The sequence below is a fragment of the Nelumbo nucifera genome, chromosome 6 (genome assembly GCF_055504915.1).
Source record: "Nelumbo nucifera cultivar China Antique chromosome 6, China Antique-T2T, whole genome shotgun sequence".
Lineage (NCBI taxonomy): Eukaryota > Viridiplantae > Streptophyta > Magnoliopsida > Proteales > Nelumbonaceae > Nelumbo > Nelumbo nucifera.
This window is the reverse complement of record NC_142654.1, coordinates 14,367,716-14,381,316: the sequence shown is the minus strand read 5'-3', so window position 1 is coordinate 14,381,316 and position 13,601 is coordinate 14,367,716. Positions and strand designations below refer to the sequence as shown.

General features: G+C 38.4%; 1 protein-coding gene across 7 annotated transcripts in view; it reads right to left on the bottom strand.

The window, feature by feature from the left end:
• Positions 1 to 11,534, bottom strand: part of LOC104589406 (uncharacterized) — a 107,755-nt gene extending 96,221 nt beyond the window's left edge. For 6 of the 7 annotated variants that reach the window (XR_016077628.1, XR_016077627.1, XM_010247729.3 and 3 more), the window contains exon 1: positions 11,283 to 11,457. Coding sequence is in view for 5 of the 7 variants with exons in the window: in XM_010247729.3 (XP_010246031.1) it covers positions 11,283 to 11,323 (41 nt within the window). In the remaining 2 variants the exon portion in view is untranslated. Of the gene's footprint in view, positions 1 to 11,282; positions 11,458 to 11,515 lie in introns of those variants that run through there. The other variant, XM_010247736.3, reaches the window with a different exon arrangement.
• Between the last annotated feature and the right edge of the window lie 2,067 nt (positions 11,535 to 13,601).

The following is a 13,601-nucleotide window of genomic DNA, read 5'->3' as shown; positions in this document are numbered from 1 at the left end:
AACTTGAGTGGGGGAGCTAATCAATCACACCCTCCTCATGACAACTCAAACTTTAGCAAGCCAGCCAGATAGGACTATGGGAAGAAGCATAGTTTTCAAGGCGTCTAGGCGATTCTGGGCGACACTGAGACGCCTAGTCGCTTGAGCGGGCGCCTAGGTGTCACCTAGGCGATAAAAGTTTTACAATATGAAAAACTGACTTTTGGCTAGTTTCCTAGTTTTATATACCATTCAGCATGTATGTTAATTGAAAAATAGCAATTCTCTTTATTAAGAACATTAAATTTCCTCTAAAATGTGGCAAATCATCACATCTAAAAGATAAAAATCTTTTACATATATTAATTTCATTATTTTCAAAAATAATACTACTATAATAAGTATTTAATAGAGCAAATTCATATTAATTAGCAGCTAAAGAAGGTTATTAACTTTATATGATAAATATTCAAGATGGAAAGTAAAATAGAAAAAAAAAACAAGGATGGAGTTTCTGTTTTATTTAATTAGAGAGAGAATAGATAAAAAGAACTTTATTATTCTATTGTTTCTTTCCCCTTTCTTTTCTTTTCTTTTCTTTTCTTTCTTTCTTTCTTTCTTTCTTTCTTTTTCTCTTCTCAAAACCCTTTGATCTTTTAAATTTCAATATTAAAACATTAAAACAAAATATAATTGATATATATAGCATATAATAAAATGTATTAACACATACATTAATAAGATATAACAATATAAATGATATTATAAAAGGCGCCCGCCTTGTCATTTTTGTCGCCTAGGCGAGCGCCTAGTTGCTAAAAGTCAAGGCGTTTGGGTGAGGCGGCCAGCCAAGGGCGCCTAGTCGCCTAGGCAACGCCTTGACAACTATGGGAAGAAGCCACAGGAAGAACAAGGTCACCAACACAATGCCATCGTCGCCAAGCTTAGTGACTACCCAACAAGGAAGAAGATCAATGCCCTCGTCGCCAAGCTTAGTGATGATGAGCAAAGTGATGAGGAAAAGTCCATGCAGGCACCAAGAGTGGGCGCACTTCAACTTTTCAATGCAATGGTGAAGGAAGAGGCCACACCAAGTCGGCTCAACAAAGCCTATAAGGGGCTCCAATATGTGAACATCACCCTCGGTGGGAAGCCGGCCCATGACCTAGTGGACACAGGGGCCACACACAACTTCATTTCCATTGCTAAGGCCAAGCGGCTAGCCTTTCCAATCACCAAGGAGACAGGCTGGCTTAAATCTGTAAACTTTGGTGCAAAAGTTGTTGAAGGCCAGGCCCGTGGGGTAGATCTCCAAGTTGGGTCATGGAAAGGAAAAATTAATTTATCTGTGGTACCCTTGGATGACTTTCGAGTTGTCTTGGGGATGGATTTTCTAACGCAGGCGGAAGCAACCCTCATGCCTCACATCAACTCGCTATGCATCCTGGACGAGAGCTCCCCTTGCATGATATTGGTTACAACCTCCACCAAGATCCAAAAGAAACAAGTGTCAGCACTGCAACTCTTCCATAATGAAGCAAAGCCTAGAACCAGCGTGAAGTGTGCAGCAGAGAAGACCCCCACTCACACTACCTTAGCCACGAAGTGCCAGTCAAGTGAAGACACCAGCATGAAGCAGCAGCCCTTCAAGTCACCCTCAACACCCCAGCAACCGCGGTCGCACCCACCATCAAATGTCAACCAAAGCAGAAGACCCAAGGCCAACTTCAACTACAGCCACACCTACTACCTCAACCATCGAGAAGAGCGAGTGCCACCCAAACCATATAGGGACCACATTCATACCCTTCCTCAGGCTGAACAACGTAATAGCATTGCGAGCAGCCATCCTTGGGCAAAAACGCAGGGGAACAAATCTCCCAACAATCCAAGACAACCTTTTGACCCTGACCTGGCTTGAACCTTACCCATGATCAAGCTAAACCATCCTTTGTCATACCTTGAAGCAACCAAGAAAGGACTCAGCCGTAGGACTCCCCAGCATAATAAGCCATCCCAACCATACCACCCAAGTGTGCACCCAGGCGTTGGACGACAACAAGTTCATGGAATAGCTAAAGAACCCTTTGTACACAGCAGCAACTCCAAGGGACCAGCCAAAGCCGATCTCCGAGGACATATGTCGAATTGAGTGGGGGAGACTGTCACAAGTTACTCTTTCACCGCACCATCAAGCACCTTCCACCGTGCCATCAGAGTTCTCTCAGCGTGCCTTCGGGGTGTCATCATGTATGTCATGGGTGAGCTATGTATGTATTTTGTATGGGAGATTGCCAATGGCATTATTGTAAATACCTAATATGATTTTTCATCATTTTGATGTTTCCTTTTGTCACTCCCCCAAAAGCTTAACTTACTCTTTGAGGGGAGGTAGGTAGTTGAGTGGTGCTAGTACCGTATAAAGGTTAAGCACGAGGTCCCCTCGACACAAACTTGTGTGCTTGTGCTTGCCAACATTTAATGCAATACAAAGTGCCTTTTGACTAATGTGTGCATCTTCTTGTTGCCTTTTGTGTGTTGTTGTTTGCATTCGTAGGCTTACTTGACCCCATCGAGCGCCGCACAGGGCCTCGTGACAATTGGTCACTCTAATTGTCCATTTCCCAGCAATGGGAATATGGGAACCATCTGCTGTAGAGACTTTGTCTCTACCAGAGCACAACTGGTAAGAACTAAAAAGGGTAGATATATTGGCCATGTGCTCAACTGCTCCTAACTCTATAATCCAGGGAGGCCCCTCCTTACCTGAGGTGGATGCATAATTTGCAACCGCATATGAACTACTTGTATGAGCAAAAGAAGTTGTGTGATTGGCTCCTACACTCCACTGCCCGTTTGAAGAACTAGAACCAACTGAATCCTTCGTACTCATAAGCTGTCCATACTTCTCCAATTCAGTTCTAATTGATGCTACTGCAATGGACTCCCAATCAGCTTGAGTAAGAGGTCCCGAAGAGTCTCCTATAATTGCCACATTTGCATTTCCCTTCTTGTTCTTGACCCGAGCTGGTATGAAGTGTGGGTGAAGCTTCCAACAAGTGTCTCTAGTATGCTTAGTCTTCTTACAAGTCACACACCAAGTCCTCCTTATCCTCCCTCCTAATCTCACTACTCCCCTTGTCTCCATTTGGCTTAGGTTTGACTATACTAACCATAGCCGACTGATCAAACCCAAGCTGTCTCAACATGACATTCCTCCTGCTGTCCTCTCTAGAAACAAAGGCATAAGCTTGAGAAAGAGTCATACTTTCTCTAGAAAGGATGTGTAGCCTGGCAATGTCAAATTCAGGGTTCAATCCAGCCAAGAACTCAAAAACCCTATTCTTCTCTACCAACTTCTAATAGGTTGTTGCATCCTTCGTACTCTCCCAAACCACAGTTTTTAAGTGATCTATCTCCTGCCAAAGTGTTTTCAGCATGAAGAAATATATGGCAAGAGGTCTATCTCCTTGTTTTGTACTAATCACCCGGTTCCTTAACTGATAGGCTCTAACTACATTTTGTTTCTGGGAATAGGTTTCAATCACTCTATCCCAAATCTCCCTTGCAGTATTAGCCCACAAAAAATTTTTACCAATGTGAGGTAACAGAATTACACAATCAGGCCATCACCATGTAATTCTCTTGTACCCACTGGAGGAATTTGTATCATGCTTCTTCTCCTCCCCAGTAATGTACCCCAGTTTCCCACGAGCACCAATGGCGATCTTGGTTGATTGCGGCCACTCTAAATAATTTGTACCATCCAATTTCACTATGGTAATAATTCCGAACCCAAAAATATCACTAGTACCTCCAACACCCAAACCCATGTTATCGGTGAACTTCTGCTCAGTACTCCAACTCTCCATTTCAACTTCAAACAATTCAAAAACAGAAAATAACTAGGTAGAAGGCTTCCAAGATCAAATCGATCTCACACACAAGGGTAATTGACCTTTCCGAAAGAAGAAAACCCTATCTGGAGAGAAATCTCTCTTCTCCCACCATCTCCCACCGGAGAGAAGAGTGAGTCGATCACCTCTAGAAGGCCTAAAAACTCCCAGAAACTTAACTGCCCCCTATAAAAAACCTAGAGAAGTCCAACAAGGTCCAAGCACCCAAGATCAGATCAAAATTGAAGAATCCAACTTAACTAAGACTCTTCCTCACACTCCAGTTCTTCCTGATTTTGGTGCCAAAACGTAGATCACCTTCTTGATGATTGAAACACACCAAAAAATCCAAGAATTGGGCAGTCTAAAGTAGATCGATCAGCCCTTTATCTCCTCATGCAATCAGCTGATCGAGGACGGCATGGAAGAACTCCAAGAAACCCTAGCCTTGCTCTAATACCAAGTAGAAAACTACTGAATCAGAAAATCTGCAAAAGAAAAGATATTTCTTGAAGAAGAAGAAGAAAAGAAAGAGAGAAGAAAGAGAAGATAAGAGGTTTGAGAGAGAAAAGAGAGCAATAATCGGGTCGCCCTCTTCACTGGTATTTATATTTTAAAAATAAAGAAGGGTACAAAGACCAATGTGCCCTTATAGGGCGACTAACACCTAAAATTGCATAAAACACTTATAAGAACAACTGAAAAAGGACCTAACAATGGTGTTGTGGTCCCCACTTCCTATCTAAACAATAAGTAAACAAAGAATACTACTAAAACTGCACAAATCTGTCTAAAAGCTCAACAAATTGCAATGCTTCGACCCAGTGTACTACCTTTATCACTATATTCTCTATCAAAGCTTCCTTACTTATGAGCTTCTTCCCTAAAAATCCTTGTGTTCCTTTCTCCCCAAATGGCTTGGCTAGAAGTATCTACAAAGGCCATGGAACCTCTAGCCTTCTGTTCCTTTGTGGCTTCGTTCAAGTGGGCTGTGACACATGGTTGTGTTTCCACAATGTTCAAAGCAAAATAATTTCACAAAATTCTTTTCCAGATACAAAATCTAAGCAAGTAAATTAAAAGAGGAATTGCATCCAGAATCAAGAAGAAATCCAAGATTTGACAAGACAAGTTTATAAGGAGTCTCTAGCTAGATTCAAGTGTCTTTACCAATAAATGGCAAAGCAAGTTAGAATAATGAAAAGAATAAAGAAATTATGCAAAAAAAACACACACACACAGATATATATATATATATATATATATATATATATATATATTTATATAAAAGAGCAAAATTCACTCCCTGTGATGGGACCTTGTAGTTTATCAATAAAGGATTATGTTTAGTTCTGATTTTTTTTTTTTGGATCAGCAAAAGGATTTCATTAATAATTAAAGATTTAAACTTAATACATCTGTTGGCAAAATCCAAAACCCCTCAGTACCCAATTACAAGTATACCCAGAAAATACTTTACCTATTTACTCCCTGTTTAGCTAATGTATCTGCTACCCCGTTTGCAGTTCTTCTCACCCAGCTGAAGCTTGTATTCAAGTTCTTTGCAATCATATCAATCTCTCTAAATGCATGTCTATATTTCCATGGTGCTTCTTTGAGGTGCTTTGCCCAATGAATTACCAACTGTGAATCACACCTTCACCTTCAACTCCCTGTTTAGTTCTGAAATTTTAAACTCGTTTTTTTATAAATAACAAGAAATTTTCATTAAAAAGAAATAGTCAATTACAATGGCGAGGGGAGGTAAACTCTCTTGACTCTCCCCCAAAAAGATGCAACATTACAAGTTAGCACTAAGTAATTGATTCCTTCCCAACCCTTGTTTAGCGAGTGCATCTTTTAACCATTGAACCCTCACCTCCATACCCTGGGTTAGCCACATGAAGTATCTTCATTCATTAATGTAAGTCCACAATCCATCACCTTCCTTCCCTAACCAACCTATTACCACTTTAGAATCTTCTTCAATGATCAGCCTGTTAACACTTAATTCTTTATAGCCCTATTCACACCTTCCATCAAAGACATAAGTTCTACACACAATGAGTCCCCCATGCCAATTGGGCCTGAGAGCAAAGCTATGACTGAACCTTCCTCCATCCTAAAATCTCCACCAATCCATCATGGACTAGGGTTACCTTCACTGCTTCCATCACAGTTTAGCTTAATGACACCTACACAAGGTGGAGACTATAGAGGTTGAGCAACACTTCTGCTTGGAGCCAATGCTGCCACTTCCTTCTAGTTGTTTAGTAGTGTCTCTATATAAATGTCCTTGAATATCTCCACTATTTTTACCCAATGAACCACCCTAGAACTGATCACTTCTATGATCGCCTCTCTATTTCTCTCTTTTTCAGTAAAATTTCTTTGGTTTCTTTCCTCCCAAACTGTCCAACAAACCGCAGCTCTTGTACATCTCCACAATATTCTTCCCCTCTTTTTTGTCCAGCTACTGGTAGAAAAGTCAAAGAGGCCTTGTGACTTGGTAGGAGAGTCCACCTGCAACCAAACAAAGAAAGAAACCAAACCCAAATAGAAGAAACAAAGGGCCGCAGGAGACAAATAAGTGGTAACAAGGCTCACCATTGGCAAAAAGTACACTAGTTAGGAGACAAGCACCAAAAAGGCTTCTTTCTGTGAAGTAGGTTGCAAGTGTTAACTCTTTCCAAGAATATTTCCCAGTAGAGTGCCCTAACCTTTGGCGGGACCGATTTCCCCCACACTTCTTTGACAGGGAAAGAATGCCCATGACTGGAAGAAGGTTGTGATAGGGCTTCAAAGGAGGCATAAGTAAAGGAACTAGAGGAAGAAAGGGTCCAAATTCAAGAGTCCAAATTAGAGGGATCCAAGAAAACCTTTTGGAGAATTTGGATCAAAGTCAAGACATTGTCCACATCTAAATCTCTGAAACCCCGTCTAAACCCCAAGTCCCAATCTAGTTCATGCCCTAAACTGGAAGAGGATGAGAAAGTAGAAGCAAGCTCACTTTTGTAACTGGAAAGAGAAAATAAAGAAGGAAATTGATCTTTAAGTGGTAAATCCCCCACCCACACATTCCCAAAATCTTACCAATTCCCAGAACAAAAATTATACCTAACAAAGGGTAGGAAGTGTGGAAGGATGTCATGAATAGCTTTCCAAGGCACCACACTAGTAACTCCAGCCAAAACTCCGGCATCCCAGCCATCATCCGCCAGCCCATGGATGCTTATAATCACCCTTATCCACAGTTTGTCCTTGTCCCTCGGTAATCTCCACAACCATTTCCCTAACAACGCCATATTCCTCCTCTAGATGCTTCCAATCCCTAAGCCACCAAGTTCCTTACTTCTCTACTTACCAAATTCCCATTTTTGTAAATGAAATTTTAAACTCATCCTTGCAAGCCACTTTATATGGAGGACTAAACATATAACTAATTATTGATTCCTTCTGAATTTAATCCAGGTTCAATGAACCTACAAGGAAGTCTTCGGATATAAAAACAATCTCAAAGGTGTTATTGAAAATGCAATTTTAGCTAGAAATCAATACTCCTTGGATGTATCAAATTTTCCTGTCAACCACCACCAATCAGTTAATCAAGGACATCCTGCAATGAAATCCACCGACAACTAAGAAAAGAATTTAGCTAGATACCCTTGTGACAATACAAGAAGCAATGTGTGACCTCAAGTACCCTGTACCCAAGCCCTTGTCTATGCTCAAGCATGTGTCCATTAACTCTGCACATAATCAACTCCCTAAAGCACCACAAATCCAAGAGGAAATGCATATACTAGTGCCCATTAGGAAATAACACATTAATGTATGAAATTCTCATACTGATTAAACAAAATGTATGAAACTTCTTGATCTCCACCCTCGGGTGGGTTTATAAAGATGAATTTTGATGGCGGTAGCGAGGGAAATCTGGGTCCTTTAGGCATTGGAGGAGTATTCAGAAACAATAATGGAATAGTTATTGCTCTCTACCTAGGCCCAAATTGGGGTGGGTGACTCGTTGAGGGCTGAAATATTGGTTGTAATGGAAGGAATTCAAAAGGCTAAGGAATTGAACATCCAAAAGCTATCAATTGAAGAGGATTCAAAGCTGGTTATAAGTTGGCTACAACAGGAAAAGGAGGCTAGGTGGTGGGGCTACATTTTTGAGAAAAGGAAAATCATGTGGCTGTTACGAGGAATGGAGTGACTTTACATAGGGGTGAAAAGAGATGCAAATTCTTTTGCTAATACATTGGCTAAACAAGGGGTGGGAAGGAACTGGCTGTTTTGGGCTTTGTTGTAAACTTGCTGCTTAGTAGGGGTGGATTCAAGCCAAATTCAAGCCGAATACTTGGCTATTCGAGCTTGGCTCACTGAAATTGTATTAGGCTCGAGCTCGAGCTCGACTGCAAGCCAAGTTTTTTCTAAAAAAATAAAAAAAATTACACATATAAAAATATTTTTTTATTTTACATACAAAAAATTAAGAATTATAAAAATTATTTATTATTATACATATGAAAAATAAAAAACATACATATAAAAAATATTTTTATTTTATATACAAAAAAATAAGAATTATAAAAATTATTATTATATATATAATAAATTATTTATTTATTATACTAGGCTCGATTAGGCTCACGAGCCGAGCTTCACTAAGCTCGAGCTTGGCTCGACTAGAAAACGAGCCTACATATCAAGCTCGAGCTCGGCTTGAAGCTCAATTTAAACCGAGCTGAACCGAGCTTTTCACGAGCCGAGCTCAAATAACTCGTGAGAAGCTCGGCTCGTAGCCACCCCTACTGCTTAGTATGGGAAAGCCAAGAGAGTTTATCTCTCCCTTTCTACATCTTTGTACTTAAGGCTCAGTTTGGAAGGAGTACAAATACATACAAAATAATACAAAATTTAAGGTCTTGCACTCTACAAATTTGTATTTGTACTCCTTCCACACTGAGCCTAATTGTTAGTAATATTCCCTAAAATCAATCTAGTGACGGTGTGAAAGGGAAAACTTGTACTATTCATACTTTAATACAAATTGAGCAATTTTCATTTATGTCTTTTTGCTTACATGAATAGTCCATGGTATCTTTGCCAAGCTGGTATATTCTTAAGTGTGTTAAGAATTTGAGATACTCTATCATTTGTACACGATCCTAAAATAGTTCCTAGTCATAGGATTATCAAAAGAGCTTCGATAATCCGGATAGACTAGCACATATTATGCTCGCCTTTAAGGGGTGATGAACCTCAAGTCACTTGGGTGGAGGCACTAAGGCAAATGTGTGGGTGGTTGTTAGAGAACAAGTTCACTAAACTTGACCCATTAGTAGAACAGTCACATGGAACCAATTTTGAATAACTATTTCTATCATCATAGTTATATACATGATCTTTAGACCTGAGGCATCATGGATATCTTGTGTATGAGATGCAAAAACTTGATGGGGCAAACACTTGTGCCCTAACTAAAAGATTTAAGCATGCACGTGCCGGCTATAGTGCCTTATGCATGGAGGTAATGTGAATGCACAAAATGGAATCTATCACTCTCCATGAGGAGGAAGAATGTCCTATGCAGCTGAAATTGATGACTCAAGAAGTCCTTGGCTAAGGCAGTATGGTTTATGGAAAGAGTTCCAATTGTCACCAATTCAGTGGGACATATGATTAAGCCAGTAGCATTCGATATATTCACCATGGCCCTTTGCTCCTTTGAGACATTGTAATATAGAAGGATCTTATTGCATGGTAACTATAGATAGAAAGGTTCAATCTTTCGAATTCAAACTATTAGGGTGGTCAAGACATATTGCTAGGTGTCACTCATGATTTGTGGAAGCGCTATGAATAATGATCAATTGTTCACATTCAAAGGAAAATTAAAAGAGTTTATTCATTTAGATGGAAGGAGTTCTATCTAGGATGCTAAAGGGGTTTGGCATCATTTACTACTACCTAATAGTATTGAACCTAAGAGGTCACACATATTAAGGGGAAAAATGCAAACAAAGTATAAGAGAAAGGGTGTAATCACTAAGAGGGTCCTTAGTGGAGGGACCTAATTGCAATTATGGGAAACTTATGAGATAAGCTGTCCTAATTGTAACAGGAGCGTAACTTATGAGATAAGCTCTATAAAAGGAGTGTATGGGGCGGCCCTAGGGTTCAAGAAGTCATTCTTTCTGCCGGGAAAAAAAAAAAAAAAACCTAATCTAAGAAAATGGTTGCTAGAACGATATTGGAATCACATTTATCAAAAAAGTGATATTGGAATCACCCCCTTCTCCCTCTTCCTTATTCTCTTAGATCGAACTCAAGAAAGGGAATTTGGAGCTTTGATCTACTGCTGCTTCATGTGGAATATCTTGGAGGCCAAACAATTGTGAGGCTGAAGAAAAGAAACCTAACTGTAAATCTTGACAGCATTCTTGAAATCGACCCAAAAAGGCATGCAATCCATCTTGGATCGAATTAAGTTTTTGTACACCACCATGGGCGTGATCTTGGTTACATAAAGATTCAATTTTTTATTTTTCCGCTGCAAAATATTTAAAGAAACCACTAGAATCTCTCATCTGTTTCAGTTTTGATAAAAAAACAAAAACTTCTCATTCGTGAAAATAGTTCAATTGTTCACAGAAAGATACTAAAGAGAGGAGAGGTCATGTGTTTACAAAGCAGGTCACCAATTCTAATTCCTGCTTACAATAGCAGTTGCATAGTTCGAATGGTTGTTAAGTAACAGTTTTGGTAATCCCAGTGACCATTATCCCCACCCAATTCTACAGTTTTTACCCTTCTTGCTGCCCAACTTCTGCTTTGGTTGTTAATGATTTGACATGTTGTAAACAAATGCTAGTGAAAATACAACGAAAAGAAAGAAAACACGAACAGTTTTACGCCCCAAATACTCATAAATCATGTGTCAGAATATAAATTCGCTAAAAACAACGACGTCCCTCGTTGGCACTAAGCATTCAAACTGAATGCAGCACGAACAACCCAATCTGATTATTATATTCTAAGAACTAATGTCAATTCAATCCAACCGAGCACAAAGCATCGTATGACAAAAATTCAGAAACGCCACCGCAAGCTCATGAACTCCCTTAGAAAGAAACCAGAAAAATTTAACCAGTGTATGCTGGCATTGATAAGTAACGAGAATAGAATTTAGTGTAAAGAAGTATTAAGAAAATGAATTGACAATAATTAACATGTTTCTTTCCCTCGAAACAGAACTCTCCGAGATTAATAGAAACTTATAATCTCGGATAACCTAATCGAAGATGATCAACTTCTTTCAATTGAAAAGCATTTTATAATAAACCAAACATACCTAGCAAAGAAATTTACACATCAAAGTATAGAGAGAGAAAGAGAGAGAACCTTGAAGAGATGAAGCTATGCTGCTGTAATTTCATTGCCATCTTTAACGAAAATTTTCAAGAAAAAAAATCCCTTTCTTCGTCGATGTAATCGGTGGATTTGAAAAGCTAGAGAGCTCAACGAGACTGCTAGAAACGGAGAGGAAAAAGATTATAAAAATGAAATATTTGAAGAAAATTGAAAATGTAGAGCAATACGTCTTTTTTCTCTCTTTTTTTTATTTTTCCCTTCACCCTTTTTTGCGGTTTTTTGCGTCTTATGTGCTTCGGCGGCAAAGCTGACGTGGCGAACGTTTTATCCGTAGACGTGGTGAAGCAAACCATCACACACTTCTCATGTTTCTCCAGAGAGATCTATATTTCGAGTTCACATCTCCAGCGGAGATGTGCTGTGGGACGCTGTGGGGCGGAGACATCATCGGAAGATGTTTCCAATACACGACGAGATATACTGTGCGATGTTGTGGAGCGGAGATGTCAATTCTTATATTTCTGAACTTCCAGTTACAAAGTGATTCCAATTAAATTGCTGCCATTGGATAGGTATATTATTTCTTCAAGCTGAAATGGCTGAAGTGAAAAGCTTATTGGATAGGTATATTATTTCTTCCACATGTTTTAAATGGATTGAAATAAACTAATAGTCCCTTAAATTAATTTTTGCAACATTTGGCCCCGCCCACGCAATCTCAAATATCATCAGACCCTCTAAATGTGCTGATGCTAAATCATAAATGAGAAATTATTTGATTGGTCATGTATTATTTTTGGTAAAAGAATTAAACATACTCTTAAGGTTTTAGAATTTGACTAAACCTACATAATAATGGTTTGAAAAATAAGTGGGGAGTTGTAGAGCAACATTCATCATATGAGTTCAAAAGTGTTGAAAAAACAATTGTTTATAATGAAAGTCTGCTATCAAAAAAGATATCAAGTTCCAAAAGTAATTAATTTGCTTTTTTTAAAGGCTTGATGTAATCAGATGCATTATATATAATATGGGATTAAATGATATCAAACTTGATTAACCAATCTTAGAGACCAATGACTAGAACTGGGGTTTGGTTTGTAGGTTTTTCTAGACTCTAATTGGGCTAAAAATGTAAAAATAAAATAAAATAAAATAAATCACGCTTTGAAGCCTAATAAATTAATTCCCAAACTTTAAGTGTTCTAAGGTTGGGAGATGTTAAATAGTAAAATACTAGGAAAAAATAATCGACTACTTGGGAGGGTAAAATGCTCTAAATAGTACAGTGCTCATTAATTGAAATAGCTCTTTCCTCCATCATAAATGGTTCAAACATATTGGAAAACAATTTTAAATTGTATTAATAGAGGATTAATGAGCTTCAATGTCCAAATAATGGTTAAAAAATGACTATTGTTTAACATATAAAAATGTGTGAGGAGGAAGAAAGTGAGGACTAATATGTAAGTTCCAAAGGGTTTAAAATGAAGATAAAAAAAAAATATATATATATATATAGAGTGCTAGCAAAAGAGTTCATCTATTGGCTTCCCCATTAACCGAAAGAGAGAAAACCCTTGTGCTTCAAGGATAAGAAAAGCCCCATTTTAGCCTAGTATCTTCATAGTATTATCATATATTCTAAGCAGATTTGCTTGTAGTTGTTCCTTCAGCCTATTGAGAGGCATATCCTTATATGTAACCTTCAATGTAATATCTAATGTAAAAGAATGGTATTTAAGGATTGAAAGACCTGTCATGCTTTAGTAGAGACTTATAAGATCTATTGACAGGGGTTTCGATTGGGACCTGGAAGACCAATCAAGATTTGGTAGAGACCTGTAAGATCAACAAGTTGTAAAGGCTTGTTGTCACCCAAAAAATCCAACTAGTTTAATGGAAAGCTTACGTGGTGTGCTTGGGAACTCCAATTGGATAAAACTTAATGAGATTGAATTCTAATTCAAATTTGGACAATTAGATATTTTTCAGCCCTATTTGGGAGGAATTTCACACAATGATAGACCCCACTTAGACAGCTTATAAGCTATATTTGATGAAAAATCTCAAAGGCCTAAATATGCTTCATTTAATCAAAAATCAATTTTCCGATAAAAGCTTGTTTTGTTAACTTCTTATAAAGGCAATTCAATCCAAATTGATGCTCTCCCAAACAGGCCCTTATTCCAGTTGTTAACTTCTTATGAAGTGAAAAATTGATGATGTCGACAAAAAAACTTTGACCAATCACAACCCCATAAATTTGATGAAAACCCACCTAATTGATTACTACTTTTATGATTTCGATTGATTAGTTATAAGTTTTTTACATATCATGTCTTTCTG